This window comes from Calypte anna, chromosome 3 (assembly GCF_003957555.1).
Source record: "Calypte anna isolate BGI_N300 chromosome 3, bCalAnn1_v1.p, whole genome shotgun sequence".
Classification (NCBI taxonomy): Eukaryota; Metazoa; Chordata; class Aves; order Apodiformes; family Trochilidae; genus Calypte; species Calypte anna.
Genome location: NC_044246.1, coordinates 49,324,822 through 49,346,643, shown reverse-complemented (window position 1 = coordinate 49,346,643; position 21,822 = coordinate 49,324,822). Strand labels below are relative to the sequence as shown.

Genomic DNA, 21,822 nt, shown 5'->3' with positions numbered 1-21,822 from the left:
GGGGCAAGGGCAGTGATCACCACCACTAAGCGAGAAGCGTGCGCTGGTGCAGGCATTTCAGGCAGAAGTTGCGGCACCAGAGCCTCAGGGGTGGCCCTGGGGAGGGCAGGCACAGGAGTCCCCTGCGGGCTGCCTGCAGGCCGGCTGCCTTTGCGTCCCCAAGCCAGGCCTTGCCCCTGCTGGGCCAGGGCTGCGTGAGGCACTTCGGGCTAAGACCCGCGGTCCGGCGGGTGCCCCTCTCCGCCCGATGGCAGCCGGGCCGTGCCCAGCGCGGGCTCAGCATTTCCGGGGCGCGGCGGTGGCGCAGCCCCCACATCTCCTTCACGCTGTCGGCCCGCGTCGCCTACAACTCCCGGCGTGCTGTGCGCCTCGGACGTGACGGCGTTTCTCCGCGCCGCCGCGCCCGTTGCCTAGCAACCATGTCGGTGCGGCGGGCGCGTAGCCCGCTGCAGCGGGTGCATCTGCGGAGCCGGGAGCTGCAGGTCCAGGTACTGGGGCGGACGGCCCGGCTTTGACTGGAGAAGGGTGCGGTGCAGTGCGGTGCGGCGAGGCTCTGACAGGTCCGGTCGTGTGTTGCAGGTGGAGGCGCTGCGGGCGGAGAGCGCGGCCTCGGTCCCCGGGCAGCGACGGCGCCTTTCGCTGAGGTGAGGAAAGGTGACTGTCCCCCCAGACCTCAGGGGCTGAAGTGGCTTTCGGTGAGGCCTGGCGTATCGCAGCTCGTATCGGTATTTGTCACAGAGCTGGGTGAAGGGCCGAGTATCTAAACTGCCCCATTTTGCTTGACTGCGTGATTTGGGTCACCCCTCTTGTCAGAATTGTCAGAAAATGCCACTTCCTTGTCTTGCTTTCCATGCAGATGTATGGAGCTGAAGAAACTGGTGGATGAGAATACAAATGCTCTTCACGATTTGAAAAAAGTAAGTGCGAGGAGCAATTTGTTAATGGTTTTCTCCAGAATGCATCACGGCATTTAGAGAATGCCAGCCTCCTTTGACTTTAGGTGCCTCGAGGGCTGTGTCTCACAGTGCACACTCCCTGACTGAGCTGTCTGACATCCATTTATATTATTTAAAAGCTTATTTTTTAATGCTTTACCGTGTACAAGTTCTTAACACCTTTGTTAATCCAATACATTGTAATTCATTGTAGTGGAAGCATAGAATAAGGATTTGAAATTTCACACAAAATTATATCATGGCAGAGTAAAAGGGCAAGAAGGATGGCACCAAACATTGAGTGACAACAGCCCAGGAACGTGAAAGCTCATAAGACACATCTAGAAATCTAATTTTATAAGGGAACTTTGATTCACGGCATAAATTTATTGTGTTGTTCTTTCTCAGGCTGATGAACCAGCACCCGTGGGAAATTATAACCAGAGGAAAGAAGAAGAAGAGAAGCTGTTGCTAAAACTCTCTCAGCAGCTGCAGAAACTTGTTCTTGTCTTGGATCAGGATAAGGTGACCACGAATTCCACAGCGTAAGTAGCTTAAGCAAACAAATGAAATCTGCACTTTTATAAAATTGTGCATGTATGGTTGGAAAGGACCCTGAGGAATTTTTAGCTCATCCCCTATATTATCTTAACATGCAGTTAAAATAGAAGTGCTGAAGAACCAGCTCTCATGAGGCTTTATTTTAAAAGTTTGATTTGGTTTGATTTATTTTGGGTAGGGAGGAGAAAAATCAGAAAGATCCGCAAACAGAAGATGAAAATGGAGAGGAGGATGAGAGTGAAGATGAGGAAAGCAGTGAGGAGGAAGACAGTGAAGAACCAGATGATGATGAGGAGGAGGACGAGGATGCATTGTTGGATGATCCAGATGTTAAAGAATGTGTTGCAGTTGGAAATTTCAATGCCCAGCAGGAAGGGGATCTCACATTCACGGTAAATATGTCTCTGTTTTTTGGTCACAGATCATTCTTTATTAAGGAATAACGAGAATTAAAACCTGTGCTTCTGGGATTCAGCTGGTTCCTTATGAGACTGATGGTGAGATGGCTTTTCTTGGTGTACATTTGGCTTGGTGGGGTTCAGTGTCCTTTAGCCACCTTCTGCTGTAGCCGTGTCTGTTGTGGCACTCTGTGACCTCTGCTGTAGGAAAAATAAAGCTTTTGTGCTGTGCTTGGTTTTTTCTTTTAGTTGTGCCTTCAGCCACTTAAAAATATTTAATTGTCTTTTGTCTCTGTCTCTCCTTCTAATGACAAAGAAAGGTGAAGTCCTACTTATACATGAGAAGAAGGCGGATGGCTGGTGGGTAGCTGAAAATTCAAAAGGAGAGAGAGGCCTCGTCCCTAGAACCTACCTCACGGTTAGTGTCCTGCAAACTCCTGTTCCAGTCTCACCTCTGTTATTTGGTATATATTGACAATCATGTAGCTGCATAAAATTGATCATGGTGCTTACATGGGGACACACAGCAGAGGCTTGCCCATTATTTGGAAATAGCACTGTGCTTGTATACATGTGTATGGAAACCAGGAACCAAAGCAGTAGTGCTGTGCCTTGTGAATATGAGACATTTAAGTGCAGAGCAGTTTCTTGACAATGAAAGTAACAGTCTTGGTCACTAAAGGTCAACTGTGAAGACTCCAAGCTGCCATAGACTAACTTAGGTTTTTCATGTTTCACTTGAAATGTGAGTCTTGGAGAATTTCAGTAATTCAACATTGAAAACCTTTTAAAAATGGATTTTAAAGCTTTTTAACTCTTTTTCTTTTGTTTTTAGAGTTGCTTACATGTTAGTTCATGTACTTATGCACGTATACGTGGTGAACATTTAAATGTTCAGGTTTGCTGTTTGGGCCCAGTGGTTAGGTGGAAGAGGGCTTTTCACAATGTAACTGAAGAGCATGCAGAGTAGACAGCTTTTTACTTCATGATGCTGAGGTATTTCTGTTTTTAAATATGACACTTTGCAAATTCCTTCTCTCACCTGGAGGAATAGTCCAATCCCTTGCTGGAGCTGCAGATCTCAGGGCACTGTTCTGCAGTTACAGTGCTCTGGAGTGGCACATAACAGACAGAAAATCTCCTCTTCCAAACTATTAACATGTGTTATGGTTCAAGAAAGCATTTTTCAGAAGAGAATTGTGAAGAAATCCATCACTTTGCTGTTTTGAATCTGAATTACAGGTCCATTGTGAAGACAGTGAAAAGCAAGAGCAAAGTGGAGAGCACATTGAAGTAGTTGATGAAACAGCAGATGGAACTGAAATTAAAAAAAGGTAAATGGAGTGACATGAAAGAAAATAAGTGTAAAACTGTTCTTCCTCTTTAAATCTCGCAGTATGTTTCTTGCAGTGAGAATACCTCACAAGCATGGTCTGTTCTTTGCATTTTTCTTTACACTACAGAAATCACTTCCTTTTTTTTCTTTCCACTTTGCAGACACACTTTGACTTGAGTGGGGAGTCTTGCTTTGGTTTCCTTTTTTCCCTCCCTCTCATAAAATCAAAGAAATTACTGGGTCATGTATCAAGCTATGTTCCAGCTCATGAGGCAGTCTAACAATTAGTCTTAGTGGTTAGAAATGTGTCGTTACTACTTTCTCATATCAGATATGGTAATTAAGCTGCTGCTATTTGAAGGTAAACCCTTAGTGTTTAAATTTTTGTCCACACAAAGATGATGTATTATAGAAAATACACTATTTTTCTTCCAGAACAGATTCCCACTGGAGCGCTGTAAGAAGAGCTATCTCAGAGGTAGGTGTATTTCTTATATAACAACTTCATCTACCATCATGTTAATTATTTTGTTGACAAGGTTCACCTTCTACCTAACACTGTTTCTCCTATTATAAACCATTGCTTTTTATTTAACATCTCCATTTTGGTTTTTTGTAGCAAGAAATGCTAGAAAGTTAGGACAGAACCAGCTGTTAGATGTTAGCTAGTATCATTTTTATCCTTTTTCTTATTTTTGGTAATAGAATGACACAGTAGAGGTACTGGCAACCCTAGGAGCAGTTCCTGCAGGATTCCGCCCATCCATGCTTTTCCAGCTGTTAGAAGAAGGTATGGTTTTCTCCTAATAATTGCAGTGCAGGATTCTCAAGTGTCTGTGGGTGAGTTTCTTACCCTGGTTATCAGCCTATTGGTCTGAAATCAGTATTGCCTAGTTATAACTGGTAATCTGTACAGGCTGTACAAGTATTTGACCCATCACGTAATACATAAAAGGTTGGGGTTTTTTTCTTCAATTAAATTTTAATTCATCTCTGTGAATTACTGGCCACTAGGAAGCAATGCCTAATGCTTTCAAATATTTTCCTCTTCAGAAGATACTTCCTGTTGAAACTGCAAAAAATGATGATTCTATTTTATTTTCTCCTTTTTTTGGAGATCCTTAGGAGTCTCTTCACCAAGTATATTACACATCTCATGTTTTCTTAGTCTTTTGGCTTAACACTATTTTAAGTCAATAGCTCTTTCTGTAAATTAAATTACTGTGTTTTTAGATTGAAATAGTGCAGAACACTTACAAATAGTAAAGTACTCTTTTTAAAGAGTGCTTGTGGAAGATACCTCTGTAGTTTTCTTTGTAGAAGATACTTCCATAGTTTTATTTGGACCAGTCAAATATTCAAATGGACTTCATCCACATCTGAATTTTGAGTGTTGTTCATTTTGTGGCAGTAAAGATAATAAAAAATTTTAAGAATTTCTAAAATTACTCCTATTGTAGGCAAGCAGTTTCGAGCAAGTTACTTCTTGCAGCCTGAACTTACTCCTTCACAGCTGGCTTTCAAAGACTTGGTGTGGAACTCTGAAAAAAATACTGTGAGTATAACTGCTAAGAAAGCTATGATGCTTTTGGTTTGAGAGAAATTACAAGATCTGTAGATGTGAATTTTCCCCACTGTGTCACACTGACGTGTGTATATTGCTGTGAAACAGAGGATGGATTTTGATGTCAATCCAGAGCCCTTAGGCAGTAGATGTTACGACATCCTACTCTCTGAAAGGAAAAAATGGGTACAAGTTGTCATGTCTTTTAAGTCATGTTTCATCTTAAATTTGGATTCCTTCACAGTCTGGGGTGAAGCAGATTTGCATGGGTCTGAATTTTTAAACCCTGAACTTCTGCTAGGAACTGTGAAATCATCAGCTCCATTTGTCTTCTTTTATTTTGTCTGATGATTATGTGTTGATTTGCACCATTTTTAGAATATTTATTTCTTTTAAGATTTTAATAGTTCTTTCAATCTCATACTATAATATTTGCAGCAATCTCCTCAGAAGTGAGCTAAAAGTTTATGAAGAAATTTTGCTGTTGCTGCTTATATTAAAGAATCTTTGTGTGTTGAAGAATCCTGTCTAGAGAACACTACACTTGATTGTCTCAGTAAATAAACGCAAAGTAGACCCATGTGCAGGAGAAGCCTGTAGGTTTAATTCTTCTTCTGTTACCTGCATTTCAGATCTATCCCAGACCAACTCGAGTATCCCTGATTGTAACGTTCTGTAGCTGTAAAATGATTCCTCTCCCTGGATCCAGTATACAGGTTCTCAGTAGGCATGTTCGACTCTGCCTGTTTGATGGCAATAGGGTAAGTTGTTTGGCTGTCAAAAAAAGTCTTGATGAGGTGTGGATCTTTCAGGATCGTCCATGCTCTGGTTCCTCTGTTAATTCTTTTACTCAGAATCACATACACACACAGAGTCTTCATCCCACGCCATTTAACATACTCTCCAATTTATCTGGTTTGCACTGGCCTGGGATCACACACTGACTGACTTATGTGCCCTCGCTCTCACTTGCTGTCACTGCCGGCAGGTGGGACACCTGGTGGCCTGTGGCCTGGCTAGCTGCTGGCACTAGACCTACACATGTGTGTTCAGGGCAGAGAGCCCATTCACCCTGAAAAATAGTTCTAAATGGAGTTTAATGAGAAAACAGGATGGATTGCACTCATTAGGTGCCCAGGTGTGCATACTCACCTCTCTTATTTTCCCTCCCTTTTTAGTCCTCAAAGCACCTTGATCCCTCCCTTTTTGTGCCTTTGGTTTCCCCCCTGACCATCCCACAGTATGTCACAAAATGCCCTTCCCCTGCAGGCCAGTAGCCCATGGCAGTGTGGGGTGATCCAGCCAGCCACTCCTGCTGACTCATGGCACTGGGAGGCACACCCAGCCCCTGGGGCTGATGGCTGTCCTGGGGAGCTCTGGGAGGGGCTGGGGTGGGAGCTGTGGTTCTGAGTCTGTAATTTCAGGTCCCCCACCTACCATTGTGACTCTTTCCTCTTTTATGCTTGATGATGATGAATCGTCTCTGAGCTGAGCTCTCTCCTGTGGTGGGCCTGGCAATATTCAGATTCCCCCACCTGCTGCAGAGCCTCTGTGCTCCTTTGTGCATTAGGTGTAGTGCAGGTTTTATACCAGAATCTGATAGTGACCATCTGGTGGTTTTCTTCTTACTGCAATGAGCACTTCTGGGGGCAAAGGGACTGTTACTGAAGCAAGGATGGATGGAAAGGACTCAGTGGCCTCACAGTAAACTTCCTCTCTAGTCCCTTAAAGTGAAACCACTCAATAAAGGTGAATTTTTTCTTTGTTGCATGCAGAGATTTGTATTTACCTGCGTTAATACTGCACTTTATCTTAAAGTTGTATAGCTTTCTGGAAAACCTTATCTTAGCTTTTTTCACCATGAATATTTTAGGTGCTGAGTAACATTCACACAGTGAGAGCTACGTGGCAAACTAAAAATCCTCAAACCTGGACCTTTTCTCCAAGAGTAGGTATCTTGCCCAGTGAGTGACATAACCAGTACTTATCTATTTGCAGCATCTAATACTTCTGGTAATTGTGTTGAAATAAAATGTATTGCAACTAAAATGAAGATGCAGAAAAGACTTGCTGAAATGCATGAATTCAAACTAAACCAAGTGTTTTACCAAAAATGCTTTGGAGAAAAGAGATGGGGGAAGGAAAAGTAGCAGGTAGGTGATACAGCCAGTGGCACTGATTAGCTTGGAATCGATATTGGGCGCACACTACATTATGTTTGTGGAGAAGGGAAGAGACCAGATACTTTGCATGTAAGCTTTTGCTTTGATTTCATTAAAAAAAGAGCACATGTCTCAGGTGCCATGCATGGCCGTGGCCATAGCAGTACTGTTGTGTCTGACCCCAGCTGCTGCTGTGTTCTCGGAGGGAGTTAACTGTCTTTTGACATCTAAAATTCTTTAGTACTTTGTCATCACACACACAAAAATGTACCATGATAGCATAGCTGTGTTTTATAGGGGAGTTAAGGTTTCAACTGAAACTGGTTTCCTACTTTCTAGTTTCTTTCATACGCAATGCCATAGGGTCTGAGATCTTACATGAATGATGTGTTTGATGGCCTTTAAAAATCAATAAGTACATTAACCATTTTTATTTTTTCCTCTCTCTATTAGGTAACGGGCATTTTACCCAGTTTGCTTGACGGTGACTGTTTTGTAAGGTCCAACTCTCTGTCTTCAGACATTGGTATACTATTTGAACTTGGTATCACTTATATTCGCAATGTAAGTGTATGAAGTTGCAGTAGAAACTGTCCCAAGCACAAGTTTGTAAAGCAAACCAACTGTCCCTTATTCAATACGAAGCTGCAGTATCCCAGCAGCAAACTGTGAGAGCCAAGTGGAAATTTAGCTGAACTTTTCCTAGCTTACTGCAAGACTGTCTTCCTTTTAGCATCTGGGAGGGAGGAGAGAGATGATGGGGTTTGGAACTTCTGTTGTGTTCTAATACTTCTAATACTTCAGTATGTAGATCTCAAGAGACTTCTGACTAGTGGACACAAACACTGAAATAATTTTTATTGGTTTGCCAAAGGTCTGAAGTAATGTGATAGCAGAGGACTAATTCTCTCTTCATGCCTGCATTATTTGTCTATCCTTGTGGTTTCTTTCAAACTACTGTGCTATATAGTGTGAAACTAAATTTTTAACTGTTTAAATAGTATGGACACTGGTTTCCAGCTGTGAGTGCTACAGATATATCCTATCCATCCAGGATATGCTTCCAAAAAGTACACTTCCAAAAGTGATGTAATGGATGGTACAGCCCATACTAATTACTGTAATAGAAAGCAGATGCATGCAGGAGTATAAGAAAGTGGCTTTTTTAATGCATAGAGGATACAGTGTTTTTTTGGAATGGGTCACTGTTCTGAAAGATCTCAGCCCTTTTGTCTACCAGACTGACTCGAGTCTTGCTGCTTTTTTCTGAATGCTTACATTCCCATACTGATTGCAGTCTTCCTTGGGGTAGTCTTGGCAGTCAAGTAAATCATGGGGAAAAGATGGAAAGTGGGGTAACCACAATGGTTAGCAGGCAGGGTGTTAAATGGTGGGCAAAAGAATTCTGAAAAAGTGGGTGGGGGAGCCATAAAGGCTCCCCTACATACTGCTGTATTTTCTCTTTCATTTACACATGAATTGAGGGTCTGAAAATGCAGTGCCTGTGGAGATGTGAAGGACAGACAGGCTGATAGCATGGTGGGGCTGCAGAATTGGTGTATGAGGAGATCAGTGGGGTGTACCTCTGTAGGGAACTGGACTATGTTGGTAAGTGATGGTTCACAGAGACCTACTGGGGTGTATCAGCCCTCCTCACACTAATGGGAGTAGTCAAGATTATGCAAAATTGTCTGCTTCTGTTTGCAGAGTAAGTTTAAATGAAACGTGAAGGGTTTACAAATTCCTACCTGTTATTTGTGCTTTTAGAATCTGGAAACCAATGGGCTGGCATGCAGGATCAGCTCTATTTCCCAGGCACTGTCTCTGGCACTATGAATAAAGCCTTCCAATGCAGTGACTTGGGAACTTGACTCTGGAATCAGATGGGAAATCCTCTGGGTCAATGTTTTTGCCTTCTGCTTTCTGTCCTGCATTCTTTAGAGTAGCAGTGCTGGTCTGGGTGTTTTTACCTTTGTATTTAATTTAATTTCCTCTTATGTTTCCTTCAAATGTGTATTTCTTGGCTTAATAAAGCCTTGTCTGCTAAATATGCTTATGGACAATCATCTAGTATGTCTATGTGAGGTATTCAGTAAACATCTTCAAACACCTGTGAATGCAACACAGTGTTTACTTACCATAAATCTGAGGGTTTTACCATTTTCATGGGATTACTCTAAATAATTGTTTATGATTCAGGTATTCATTCCGGTTTGGCTTCTCAGATTATTTACCTTTCTCTTTTTTTTTCCCAGTCAACAGGTGAAAGAGGAGAACTAAGCTGTGGCTGGGCATTTCTGAGGCTTTTTACTTCTAATGGAATGCCCGTTCCTTCCAAGTAGGCTTACTATGTTTTTCTCCTCTCTCTTTACGTATTTCTATCTCTATGTCTATGCATCTACTACTAGGAATAAAGTTTGTATTTCACACTTACACACTGATGGGGCAGGTATTATCCAGACTAATGTGTAGGCTTTCAGTGAGAACACTGGTCCTGCTTCCACACCCCGAGTATGTCCTACTAAGTTTGTGTGGAATAAGTGCTCCCTGCACCTGAGGTTCAGGTTTGAAATATTTCAAGCTAAAGTGTATTTAAAAATATTCTTTAGTGGAATTTTAAAACTATGGAAATGTTTGAGTTAATAGGGAATTATGTAAAGTAGTCTTTACAGGATATAGAATCATTACCTGAAATGAACGTGACAACGTCCATTTTAATTCCAACCTCTTCTTTATGTGCATTTTGCTGTATATCCCTTTCCCATTCAAAAATTGGGAGATTGTTTTCTAAGACTTGGAAGCAAGTAAGAGTTCCTGTGAATTAATTCCTTACCATCACATGGAGAGTGTGAATGGGCTCATATTTTGCAGATGATTTACAATTAGTTCATCAGTCCAACAATCCTGAAGAATAAGAAAATGTGCATATTTTTATTTTATTAAACATAGGAAAGCTTTCTCTTTATTTACAGAAATGACTCATTATAGAGTAGACTTGCAATACTTGTTTGCTACCAAATATATATGGAAATATATATATACATATGTGTGTGTATTCTGAATATATTTGCATTACAGGGCAAAAAACCCCAAACATAGGAGACCCCAACTATTCTAGAAGTCTATAGTCTGTTTTGTAAATCTCATCTCTAGCATTTTTTTCTATTTCATTAAGTTAAACATGGGTATCTACAGAATTAAATTGAATGTTTACTTCAACAGTGACTTAATCTTGACAGAACTGGGATTACATTATTTTTCAGTGTTTTAAATCTTCCATTTCTAAAATTTGCAACAGAAGCAATCACTCCTCAAAAATATTGTAGTGAAACAGTTGCTGAATTTTATGTAAAACAATATTGGAATCATTCGGAAAAGAATCAATGTTGCTAATGTCTTTTGGAATTAATAACTAGTTTCCCAATGTATTGCAAGTTTCAAATTTATCCTTTATGGTTTGGCTACCAAATTAGGTGTAGTCATTTTATATAAAATACTAGTCATAAGCTCAACTACAATATTATTTTTTTATTTGAGATAGTGGATTTCTTTCTGAGAAAGTGATTGTGCTGCTCTGATATATCCTTACACCTTTTTATTTTAACTGTGCTGCTCTTCTTCCACAGGACATATGAACTGCCATTAAATGGTGGTACTCCCTATGAGAGAGGCGTTGAGGTTGACCCATCAGTATCCAGAAGAGGTGTGGTTTCACCTAGACATTATATGAATTAAATGATACAACAAAAGCTATACCTTTTTTACAACGTGTGGTACTCAGCCAGGGCTCTCATGAGCCTGCAGTCACCACAAATTTGGGAGGATTCATGTGTTCTCATTTTGCAAGATGGATCTGATTATCAGGGCTGGTGGAATTCAGGAATATCTGCCAGTGCTAATGTTTCCATCATTTCCAGCAGCTGCAGTTTGAGGGTTTGTTCTGAGAAATGTATCAAATTATTATTTACTTACCTCCACATTATTACATACAAATCCATCATCCTAGAGTGAGGCAATAGCTTATGTCTGACTAAATGCTGATACTACTGACATATTTTCAGATGTTATATTCCTACTGGTTATTAGACCATCCTCAAACCATTACAATTTTAGTGTAATGTAAATGCCCATTCTTGTAATTTAATTCTTAATGTTCTTTCAAAATGGCAGATTTCATAGTGGGTATTTATTTCTTAAACAGGCAGTGGTGTTTTTCATCAGCTTATAGCACTCAAGAAACAGCCAGTGCTTGTTGTGAAACTGAGGTCATTAAGCATGCAGTCAAAAGACATCCTGAAGTAAGTATGTATGTGTGCTGCCATACAATGAAAAAGTATTTCAGATAGCCTAGAATGGCTTCAGAAGTGCTCCCCTTCCCTAGAATCCTACCTATGAAAAAATGTGAGGGTTGTGTCACCTGCATGTTGTTCATGATATCTGTTTAATACTTGGAGCTATTCTGTTGAAAATAACTAAAAAATCTTTAAGTTTAGATAATATTGAAAACTGCAACAGCAGGAGTCCATCTATTATAGATTTATCAGTGTCCACCTTCCAAAGTTAATAGATTCACGGAGATGCCAATAAAAGCTGATCATCATCTCCATGAAGTTGTCATTACTCCTTAGTTTCGGTGAACAATGCTTCATTGGGGCAGTTCTGAATTAAACTCTCAACTGCATATTGTTTATTTTCCCAATAGTTTGCTACCAGAAACGTTACTTGGCAGCATGTGCTACATCCATCTCCTGATATTTTATCGACAAATACTTGGTGATGCACTCCTGAAAGACAGCATAAGCGTGCAAAGCACAGGTAAGAATTGCTACTGTGGAAGCGAACCCAGTAATGCAGAGTGTGTTGGTGAATTATCAGGTTCCTAAACAGAATGACCCTCTCCAGAGCTTCCTGCTTCTAAAAGAAAGCAGAGGCCTGCGGGATGAGCTCAGTGATATGGGACACTCAGAACTGTGTTCCCTGTTATTCCTGGTACTGACCAACCATCTCATAAGTTCAGGAAGTCATAATCCCTGGGTAGAGGATTTCAGTGTTGTTTAACTTTCAGTCTGTAGGTGTTGTGGGGAAGCTGTTGTCCCTTTGAATAAAAAGACACAACCTGTTGCTGTCAGTATCACCACTTGGTGAGTTTGCATTTTTTTGGTGTTGCCCTGTTTGGCAGGAGTTCACATTGCAGAAGAAAAAGCCAACAGGAACAGTTGCTTTCTGTAAAGTATGGATTTTTTTCAGTGAAATTCTCATGAAAAAACTCACTTATTTGGGTAAATAAAGGGTTGTTTCTAAATAAATTTTAAAAAAATAGAAAGCAAATAAAGGCAAAGGATTATTTGGAAGGGAGGTATTTCCTTTTCACTACCCACACAAGGAGAGATTAGGTACGCACATGGCTTTACTCACTCATTTCTAGTATATGCATTTTCTCTCAGTTAGAGATTGGGCAGACAGTTTTGTCACTGAGACTAAGTCATCCATCATCATCATCATCATCATCATCATCATCATCATCATTATTATTATTATTTATTGGCTAGTGCAGCACTGAGAAACAAAAGTCAAAGAGTTCTGGTTATAGAACTCAATATCTTGCTACTTTGTGTCTTATTCCTTCCACATCTTTCCTTCAACAGAACCTTAATAGTTCATAGTCTTCTCAATTTTAAAATAAATAGGAAATATGCAAAAATTGCATTTCTTAACTGTACTGGTTAGTTTATATAACTGGTTAGTTTATATTGGTACTGCAAAGTGATTTTCTCTTGTTTTCTCCTGTCTCTTCTCCAGACTGAATTCTGTATGATCTGTTCCCATGGCAAATATATTTGTTTGTGCACTTATTAACATTTTACACTTCCCATCTATAGCCATACTATTACAAGTTCATCTTTGAGAGGTGCTTAGAACTGAACTCCTTTCCTGATTTTCTTGAACTTTAATATACATTCTCAGTATACTGACTTCAGTGTCTGAAACTCAGACTCTTTCATAAATTAATACTTTATTAAATAAACTTATTGCAGAGAAACTGAAAGTATTTTGTTTTAAATACCAGTAGAGAACTGCTATACTTACTTGCTTTGATCTCTATAACATAGGAAAAGAGATCAGGCTGATGACCTCTCCTGGAGTTAAACTGCATACATTTGGATTCAGACTTCATCTGAAATCATCTAAAGGCTTTAGTCCAGCATTTCAGAGGTTGTTCTGGTTGCAATTTTCTACTTTTTTTCTGTTGTAACAAAAGAAGATTTTTCTTATTTCAAAATGAACTAGCACTTTAGAAATAGGCAACTTAAAATGTCTAATACATTTCACTAAAGCAATTAGTTCTTGTATGCTTCCATGCAATGTTTTGTTCTTGGTAAACAGTAGTGTTTACTAAACTTCCTATCAACTTTAAAATGAAGAAGCAACACTGTACATTAAAATCACAAGAGAAGCAAAACAGTTCAGCCCAAAAAAAATCCCTTTACATGTCACCTGTACTGTTCTTGTAATCTTATCCACAATAATCTCATGAACTAAAATAATGATAGGACCACTTGGAGTTCAAGATTTGCTGTGCATTGTAACCGAGAGCTTTGATTCCTGCCAGTCACAGGGAGGCAGCTCTGCCCTGCCCAATTTTGATATTCATAGAATCATAGAACTGGCTGGGTTGGAAGGGACCTCAGAGATCATCAAGTCCAACCCTTGAACCACCGTTGCAGTTACCAGACCATGGCACTGAGTGCCACATCCAGTCTCTTTTTAAATATCTCCAGGGATGGAGAATCCACTACTTCCCTGGGCAGCCCATTCCAATGCTTGATCACCCTCTTGGTAAAGAAATTCTTTCTAATATCTAACCTAAACTTCCCCTGGCACAACTTAAGACCATGCCCTCTTGTCTTATTGCTCAAGCAGGAGACCCAGTGATTATCCAGCAGCTCACCTGAAAAGCATGCAGGAGACAATGCTACCTGATGCTGTGCCCCATTTGGTACAGTTACTATGCCACTTGTTACCTTATCTTAACATCACACACAATACAAACCAGATTAAGGAAAAATGAAGGTGTGTTTATTCATAACATCCAGATCAGGCAGCACAATTGCAGATGTTTATAGAAAAGACAGGTGCAGAAATAAGGAAAACCACCTCACTTCCCCTTTAGGTTCAATCAGTAATGTCTCTTGCTTGGTAGTTTCTCCTAATAAGCCAGCAGTTGTTTTTGATGTGTCTCTCCTCTCTCAGGTCTCTCTGCCACTCAGAGTTTGCTACAGTCAGGGGATGCAGTTGTTTCTAGCTTTTCTACATTCCCCACAGCTCTGGATAACTACTCTAGCTAATTTTCCCTCTGAAATATTCATAGGAGAGGGATACACTGAATACCTTGATGTGCTGATACCTTGAACATCACTCTGTTTTGTCCTTACCCTTGAATGCATTTTTCTCTTTCAGATTTAATCTGTAATCCTATTTTAGCAACCTTCCCTCAACTCATGGATGAACCAGACCTAATGGATGCGCTCCGGGTATGTTATCTACTTAGTGTTCAATTTCACCTGATTTCCAGATAATATGCAAAATTTGAAAAGATAAGTGGAAAAGCCAAATAGCAGAAAAGATTGTAATCATTTCAGGTACATGCAGATCTCCTGTTTTAATGCCTTCAGAACTGCAAGAGAAGGCTTAAGTACACTCAGAAGGGATGCAAAGACATGAATTGGCTCATTCGTGCACTGTTATGCCAGGCAACCACACCAAGGGAGTGCTCAGATGGATTAACTGCATGTTTGTCTGGCTTATAGGACAGTGCAGCTTTTGTGACAGGTAGGAGGTGACTTAGCTTCTGACTTGGCAGAACAGTGCTTACCACATTTACACTGCACTCCCTTGCAGGTATCCTAATACTAGACGACAGCTGACTAATTTGCACCCAAAAGATATGACTCTTAGAAGTTCTCAGCCATATTTCTTCATGCTTGTAAGGAGGAAAAAAATTCACCTTGGTTGTAACTGATTTTTCTGAAAAATGGATCCGCTTGATTTTATTTCTATGGATCTGATGGTTTCACATCTCAGAAATCTCACATCTGTAAAATCTGGTGGAATAGCTGTTTGCTTAAATCAAGTACAATGGCACAAGGGAGGAATGGGGAGTGTGAGGGAAGTGGGACAGCCACAGGAGCTCCAACTTCTGTGGGACTGCAGCAAGAGATATTTTTACAGCTAACAATGGAATTGCTTTACATATCCACAATCTCAGTCTGGTTTTAAATTTAATTTCATTTTAGAGCGCTTGGGCAGATAGAGAAAGAACACTGAAGAGATCTGAAAAGGTAATAAATCCCAGGTTTTAATTTGACATAATGTTCAATCTTATTTGAACTGGAAGTTTTCTGTCAGATTTCTGGTAGTTAACTTCTCCTCTCACTATACATTTAGAAAATGTGATTATGCTAAATGCATTTCTTACCCATATTTCTAACAGTAAATAGAAGAAGGAATATGAAACTCACTTGTAATTTTTTGTCTCATTGTTGGTAAATAGTTGTTAGTGGGAAAGCTATTACAGGTTCATACCCAAAGCAGGGCTCCCTTTTATGATCTCCTTTCAGTATTTGACTGGTAAAAGTTTTCCACTTGTACAAAAGGGGCCGTGTATGTCCACAAAATAACCATTCCTCTTCCAGCCTCTGAGGTGCTGTCCTCCCACAGTCTTCCTGGAAGACCCCCCAAATTCTGCACATCTCCCTCCCTCAGACAGTTTTAAGCTCCCAGACAGAGAGGAACTGATTGGCCATGTCACCAGGCTTACTTGTACCTTGTCCTTCCTCCCGTCCTCTGGACAAAGAGAAGCTGTAGGTAACTGAAGGAGAAAGGCATTGGCCTTCCCACCTCACTTGGGAGCAGGAGCAGTGCTACTGCACAAGAGGATCTCCCCAGTTATGCAAACAAACCAAAACACTGTCGAGTCAGAATCACTTTTTCAAGGCTGTTCAACCAAAAGGAAAGCTGATCTGCTCAAAGAATTAGTAACTCCTCAATATCCCAGAACCATCCAGTTTTACCTGATTTTCATGTGCCACTCCTATTGTAGGATTGTTGCTTGGCTAATTCTTACTCCTTCTTGCATGGTTACATGACACTCGGCTGCTGAATCTCCTGCCAAGGTGTGAACTGTTCAATGCCAGTCATAGTGCTCACATTTCTGGAGCATTTCTGGAAGAGTCTCTGTGATCAGCAAGTTTTGCAGGAGGCAGAGCTCTGTGTTTCCTTGCACGAAGGGGTTTTCTAGTGCATGTGGAAAATGAAGCACACAAATCTTGTCTAGATAAAGTGGTCAGGATCTTTCAGTGCTTGATAATGGACCATGATGATTCCCCATTCTCTGGGGTTTTCACATTGGTCTTTACAAGGGCATAATTCCCACCACAGAATGTCCTGTCCTGTGTGAAATAACAGTTCTTATGGCTTGGCCTTACCTCCTGCTAAGAGCCATGTGCTACGAGGAGCGTGGGATTGCTGCAACTCTGTGCCTAGGGCAGTAGAGAAATGAGTGGAGTTTGGGCTTCCAAGGCGGGCAGGATGTGGCACTTGCCATTGCCAGTGGCCATGGCAAACACTCTGTGCATTCAGAGGCTGTGGGAATCAGTTGTCACACACTGGTGTTTTTAGGAAGGAATATAAATAGCCTGTGACCAAGGGGTTTCTGTGACCACTGCAAAGATTACCTCTGTGGGGAGGGTTTGGCTGCATACGCTGATCTTTGTTGTTTGGAAAAGTAGGTGGGCTGGAAAGCAGATTTCTTGATCTGTAGTTTATAATAGTGTGGTTCTTGGTGGTGAGTTGGAGGCTTATCCTCAACAAAATAACTGATGTTTGTTTGGGAAGATCAAATCTCTTCCCATTGTTATCCTGGGAACCTTGGGTTGGTTGGTTTCTTGTCTCTTTTTGTGCTGTGTACAACAGTTATGTAGAAGAGCTTGGCAACATGGCATATTTGCACTGAAATTTTATCAAATACTCTTCTCTGTAGAGAGATCAAGAATTTCTGAAGTCTCAGTTTGTCCTGGTGTACCATGACTCCGTCTTCCCTCTCCTCCAGTCCACTCTCCTCCCTGACTACAAGTGGGCTGAGGAAGAGTCAGAAGCATCTCGCTGGAAGGTGATTGATGACTTTTTGAAAAAGAGCAGAGAGAATGATGGTGCACTTCAGTATCTGCTGTCATCAGAAAACACTCACAAAGCTTTTGATATCTCAGAGGTGGCTTATGATTTCTTAGGAGAAGTGAGGAAAAACAATCCTGGAGTATAAATGGACTGCAGAAGAACAACACAGGCTATGTGAGAATAGGATAACAATGTAAATAAATTCTTACAAAAAACAAACTGTACTATGTAAACGATAATGAATATTTTAACATATTTTACATTTTGAAAGAATAAAATTATTTTCTTAGTTTGACAAATCGAAATAGTATTTTAAATTTTTCCATTTGCAGTGTCAGATAAGGTTCTAGTTGTCTGTTGCTACAGGTACCTGTTGTGGTCATGTCAAATGCCATATTTTGCCTAAGATGACCAAATGCTGAGGCAGCTTTTACTTCCTCATGCAACTTCCAATTAATTTCCAGTTTTGATTTAATCAGTGTGAATAAAAGACTCATTGTCACAGTACTCCAGGAGGCTGGTAACAGGCAAGGAAAACAGCAATGAGTTTTAAGAATGCTGCTGAGCAAGGTCAACCAGGTTAGGAAAAAAAAAACATCTCTTGTCCAATCAGTGGACAGCAGGTTGCTCTGTATTTAGACTGTTTTACTGTTTTTCTTTCCTACTCAGGAAAAGGTTGGGTTATTCATAGGAATGTGCGTGACCCACCTAATACACATAAAAGCCCTTGAGAATTCAGGGCATGCCAATTCCCCTGTGCACAGCCACACAGACAGTAGCTCACTCAGTGCTGACTTCCAGGCTACTGAGATGCAAGGTATTCCTCTCAGGGAGGGGGGGAATGTTAAAGGCTTCTTTTCCCCAGTTTGCAACCACAGGCTGTACATGCTGCCTGCTTCTAGTGGGAAATGATTAATGGAATTTCTCTTTTGTGCTGGAGTATCTGGACACTTTCTGCATGGTGATGGGTACATTGCCAGCATGTCTGATGAGGTAGTTGGGCACCAAGTCACTAGTTTTCATCTGGTGTGAAATGTTTTTTAAAACACTGTCTTCCAAAGCCTACACATGGAGCCTGAAGCCAGCTCCTGCTGACAGCATGTGTAAACTGGAGCCTCCAGACTTTCCCCTGGCCTAGGAAGGGCTCAGAGAGTAGGAAACAGCATGGACTTGATCATTGCTCTGTACTTCACAAAAGCTTGGCACAGAGGCCAAACTTCTAGGGCATCAATTGGCTCTCCTAACAGAGAGATGATGATCCCTTACCAGGGTATCATCCTCTTCCTGCTGCTGGGTACTGCCTTAGGACAGCATGCCTGCCACTATGCCACAAGGCAGAGATGCTACCTTCAGCCTTTCATCTCAAAAGTTATTGCTGAGTTACGGGATGAAGCAGAGTCCTCTGGGAAAACCACGATGTGCTTGTCAAATACCAGGTGTCACTGCCAGAAGGCAGAAATCAAAGCTGTCCCAGTAGCTGTGCCAGTAGCTGTTCTTCAGACCTTTCTGGGCACTCAGAAGCACAGGGGCAAAACCATCTTTTACCAGTGCATTGAGTTGTCTGTGAAAGCGTTTGAAGGCTGGATGTGCCCAGGGGGTGTGGGAGACTCTGAGGTGAACATGAAGCAGAAACCTGAGCAGAAAAGGGAGGAGGCAACAATACTGGAAGTGAAAATATTTCTGGCTTGAAAAAGTGCCAAGGACAAAAATTAATTGCAGGAAACACTTCTGCCCCGGTGCGGTGCAGGATTTAACTTTTTTTCTTTCACCTCTCATTCAAGACCTTGAATTGATTGCGTGATGGTGGCAGGACTTGGGGTCCTGTTGCTCTCTCACCCCGGTGTCGGTGGCAGGGTGTGACAGCAGCCACAGCACCCGGAGGGAAGGCTGCCCCGGGCTCCCCTGGCTGGAGGAAGCGGTGCGGTGCCAGCCTGGGCTGGTTTCCGTGCTTACGTCCCTCCGGGTGTGTCACTTAAAAGCCCACACGGGAGCGGCACAGGCAAATGCGAGTGGAGCTGAGCCGAAGAGTTGGTGGTGGTGGTGGCAGCTGAGAAGAGATGGCCTCGGTGTCCCCCCCTGCAGCCTCCATGCAGCCCACCTTGCCCTCCGGACCCGCCCTCTTCAAAACTGTCCCCTACGCGTTCATGCTGCCGGAGATAGTGAGTATGCCCAGCTTTGCTGCCTGACAGCACCCCACTAACTGCTCTACTGAGTCCTAAATTCTGGAAGCAGCCCCCAGAACTATCCTGAAGACAGTGGTACTGGGAAATAATTTCTTTTCTCTTAGCTTATACTGAAACGCTCACAGGTGGTCTTCGTGATGTGTTTTTTGGTACAGCTTGAGGACAAGATACGCTCCAGGTCCATCTCAGGGTCTGTGTGAGGATTGCCGGCTGCTGCAGAGCAAGAGCAGAAGCAGCTCTATTTATTGCATAGAAATCACTCAAAAATCAAGGGAACTTCGTTCTCTGTATTAAATCTTTCCAAAGGCCTGAAGGAAAGTGGGTGTCTCATAAGCTGTGACATTCCATGAATCTTTCAATTCCTTCTGGGTCCATAGGGCACTTGGTGAGACTGGCTGAGATAACTGCTGGTGTACTTTGGTCCATGACACAGCACCAGAGACCCACAATGTGGGCACAGCTGCCATGGTTGTGCTTTGCCAGGAGCTACCTGTGCCAGAGGGCTCAGCTCCCCACTGCAAACCTGTGAGAGTTTCACCCACCAGAGTGGAGCAGCGGAAGCCTATCCCAATAACCTCTCACGCTCTTCATGCACAGTAAATATTTTGGGTGGATCCAGAGCAAGCGACTCATTCTGGGCTGGCGTGTGGAATCAGGAGGAGACTTCCTCATGGCGTGATTTTAAGCCCGGGAGATTAATGAGCGGACAGGGCTGGGCCGACACAGCCATTCAGTCTTTCCCAGATAAAAGTACATTTTCTGGCTTCCGCACCAAAGCCCTTAAGGCAAGATGTTTCCTTATGTCAGACACAGCAGCAAACCTTTCCCTCTTATAAAATTTTTGAAGTGTTTTCCAAGGGCATTCAAGGAAACTCATGCCAGCTTGTGGTGCTGCTGTGGTATCATGATGCTCCAGAAGACTGGTCCATGTTGCCCAAAGACAGGGCTTCCCAAAGCTGCTGGTGCTGGGCTGGGAGGAAAGAAGGGGCTCAGGGAGCAGAACAGGCTTTTCCCATCCTGCACTCATCAGAGATGCCCTGTGTTTGTCCCTGGCAGATCTGTGGGACCTGGGTGTGGATCCTTGTTGCTGCTACCTCCGTCTCCTTCCCACTGCTGCAGGGATGGGTGATGTACGTGTCCCTCACCTCCTGCCTCATCTCCCTGCTGCTCCTCATAAGCTACATCTTCGGCTTTCACAAAAACAGTGAGAACTGGAAAGTGATGGTAAGGAGTGGATGGGACACTGGCAGCAGCCACAGCAGTGTGAGCACAAAACCACTGTGGCTAGTGATGGGTTAGCAAGCCAGTGGCCAGCTCTTCTGCAAACAACTAGCCCTTTCTTCCTTTTGTCTTGAATGGAAGTGCTGGGTGGAGCTGTGCAGGCATGGGGGAGGGTTCAGCACAGTACAAGGGTTTGTTCCCAGCCCCTGTCTGGGCACATGTGTCCTGTTTTGAGCACTTACACGTGCAGAGGATGGATCTCATCTGCAGGTGAATCAGAGAAAGATGGTCCCAGGCAGGCTGTGACCCTTGTCCCTCCCTTGTTCTGCAGGACAGTTTGTACCACGGTGCCACGGCCATTCTGTACTTGAGTGCTTCTGTCTTGCAAGCCAATGCGGCCATTCGCTCCGAGTCGGAACGTGACTCTCCCATTTACTACCAGCTCAACAGTGCTGCAACGGTGAGTCCCTCCAGAAAACCCCAGGCAGGCCAGAGTGCCTGCATTTGCCCTCGGGGACATGCAGGAGCAAATACTAATAAATGACAGCAGAACCATCCCAAGCTCAGCAGTGTCACACTGGTCAGAGCTTCAGCTCCTCATCTCTCGTGTCATGCAGCCAGCATGGGCTTCTCAGGGTCCAGCAGCTCACGGACAGCCTTGTGTGTCTGCCTCCTGGAAAACATGAGGAGCTCTGCCTCTTCTTTGAGACTGGAGAGATATCTAGGCTGAGAGGCTTCCCTAGGTCAAGAATACCAAGAGGAGATGGGGTTAGAGTCTCACAGCTGATCCCAGCTTTTGCTCTTCTTCCTTTCATCCAGTTTTTCGCCTTCATCACTACTTTCCTGTACATCCTTCACGCCTTCAGCATCTACTACCAGTGAAAACACCAGTGAAGTATCAGCTTCATCTCTGCAGGAGGAGGGCTTTCCCAGCAGCAGGATTGCAGCTGTCTTCCACTGAGGTGTCTCTGCCCTGGCCCTGTCACCCACCCCAGAGGGACGGCGATTGCTTTTTCACTTCTTTGAAGGAGGAATATTTGTACAGAGGTGTCATGTCCAGTGTGCTTGTGGGGACATTTTGTGCCTTGCCCGTGGGCTACCCAAGGGGAAGGACTGGATGCAGGCTCTGAGCCAGCCTCCCACTCCAACTTTCCATCAAATACAGATAACCAAGGAAAGGGGGGAAAAAAAAAAAAAAGAAAATTACTGTTCCTTCAGTAAACAATTTTCTTTGTTGTATTATTTCCCTATCTCTCATGCAGCTAGATCACCCCCCAACATACAAACTC

The 21,822-nt window shown here is 42.6% G+C and overlaps 2 protein-coding genes across 2 annotated transcripts; both read left to right on the top strand.

Annotated features, from left to right (window-relative positions):
- The first annotated feature begins 419 nt into the window (after positions 1–419).
- Positions 420–17,421, top strand: NPHP1 (nephrocystin 1). Its single transcript, XM_030448328.1, has 20 exons — positions 420–488; positions 580–644; positions 857–917; positions 1,344–1,480; positions 1,675–1,888; positions 2,211–2,312; positions 3,137–3,228; positions 3,666–3,708; positions 3,936–4,020; positions 4,691–4,785; positions 5,427–5,555; positions 6,668–6,742; positions 7,410–7,520; positions 9,212–9,294; positions 10,583–10,659; positions 11,158–11,254; positions 11,659–11,771; positions 14,415–14,488; positions 15,251–15,295; positions 16,996–17,421. Exons 1-20 carry the CDS (start codon positions 420–422, stop codon positions 17,272–17,274), a joined length of 2,046 nt encoding a protein of 681 aa, XP_030304188.1. The 3' UTR covers positions 17,275–17,421.
- Positions 17,422–19,024: 1,603 nt separating this feature from the next.
- On the top strand, positions 19,025–21,822 carry MALL (mal, T cell differentiation protein like). Its single transcript, XM_008493260.2, has 4 exons — positions 19,025–19,288; positions 20,369–20,536; positions 20,865–20,993; positions 21,353–21,822. Exons 1-4 carry the CDS (start codon positions 19,187–19,189, stop codon positions 21,413–21,415), a joined length of 462 nt encoding a protein of 153 aa, XP_008491482.2. The 5' UTR covers positions 19,025–19,186; the 3' UTR covers positions 21,416–21,822.

Coding starts and splice junctions, on each gene's coding strand:
- MALL (XM_008493260.2), top strand. CDS start 19,187: ATGGCCTCGGTGTCCCCCCCTGCAGCCTCCATGCAGCCCACCTTGCCC. Junction 19,289..20,368: donor CGTTCATGCTGCCGGAGATA/GTGAGTATGCCC, acceptor TGTCCCTGGCAG/ATCTGTGGGACCTGGGTGTG. Junction 20,537..20,864: donor GTGAGAACTGGAAAGTGATG/GTAAGGAGTGGA, acceptor CTTGTTCTGCAG/GACAGTTTGTACCACGGTGC.
- NPHP1 (XM_030448328.1), top strand. CDS start 420: ATGTCGGTGCGGCGGGCGCGTAGCCCGCTGCAGCGGGTGCATCTGCGG. Junction 489..579: donor GCCGGGAGCTGCAGGTCCAG/GTACTGGGGCGG, acceptor CGTGTGTTGCAG/GTGGAGGCGCTGCGGGCGGA. Junction 6,743..7,409: donor CCTGGACCTTTTCTCCAAGA/GTAGGTATCTTG, acceptor TCTCTCTATTAG/GTAACGGGCATTTTACCCAG.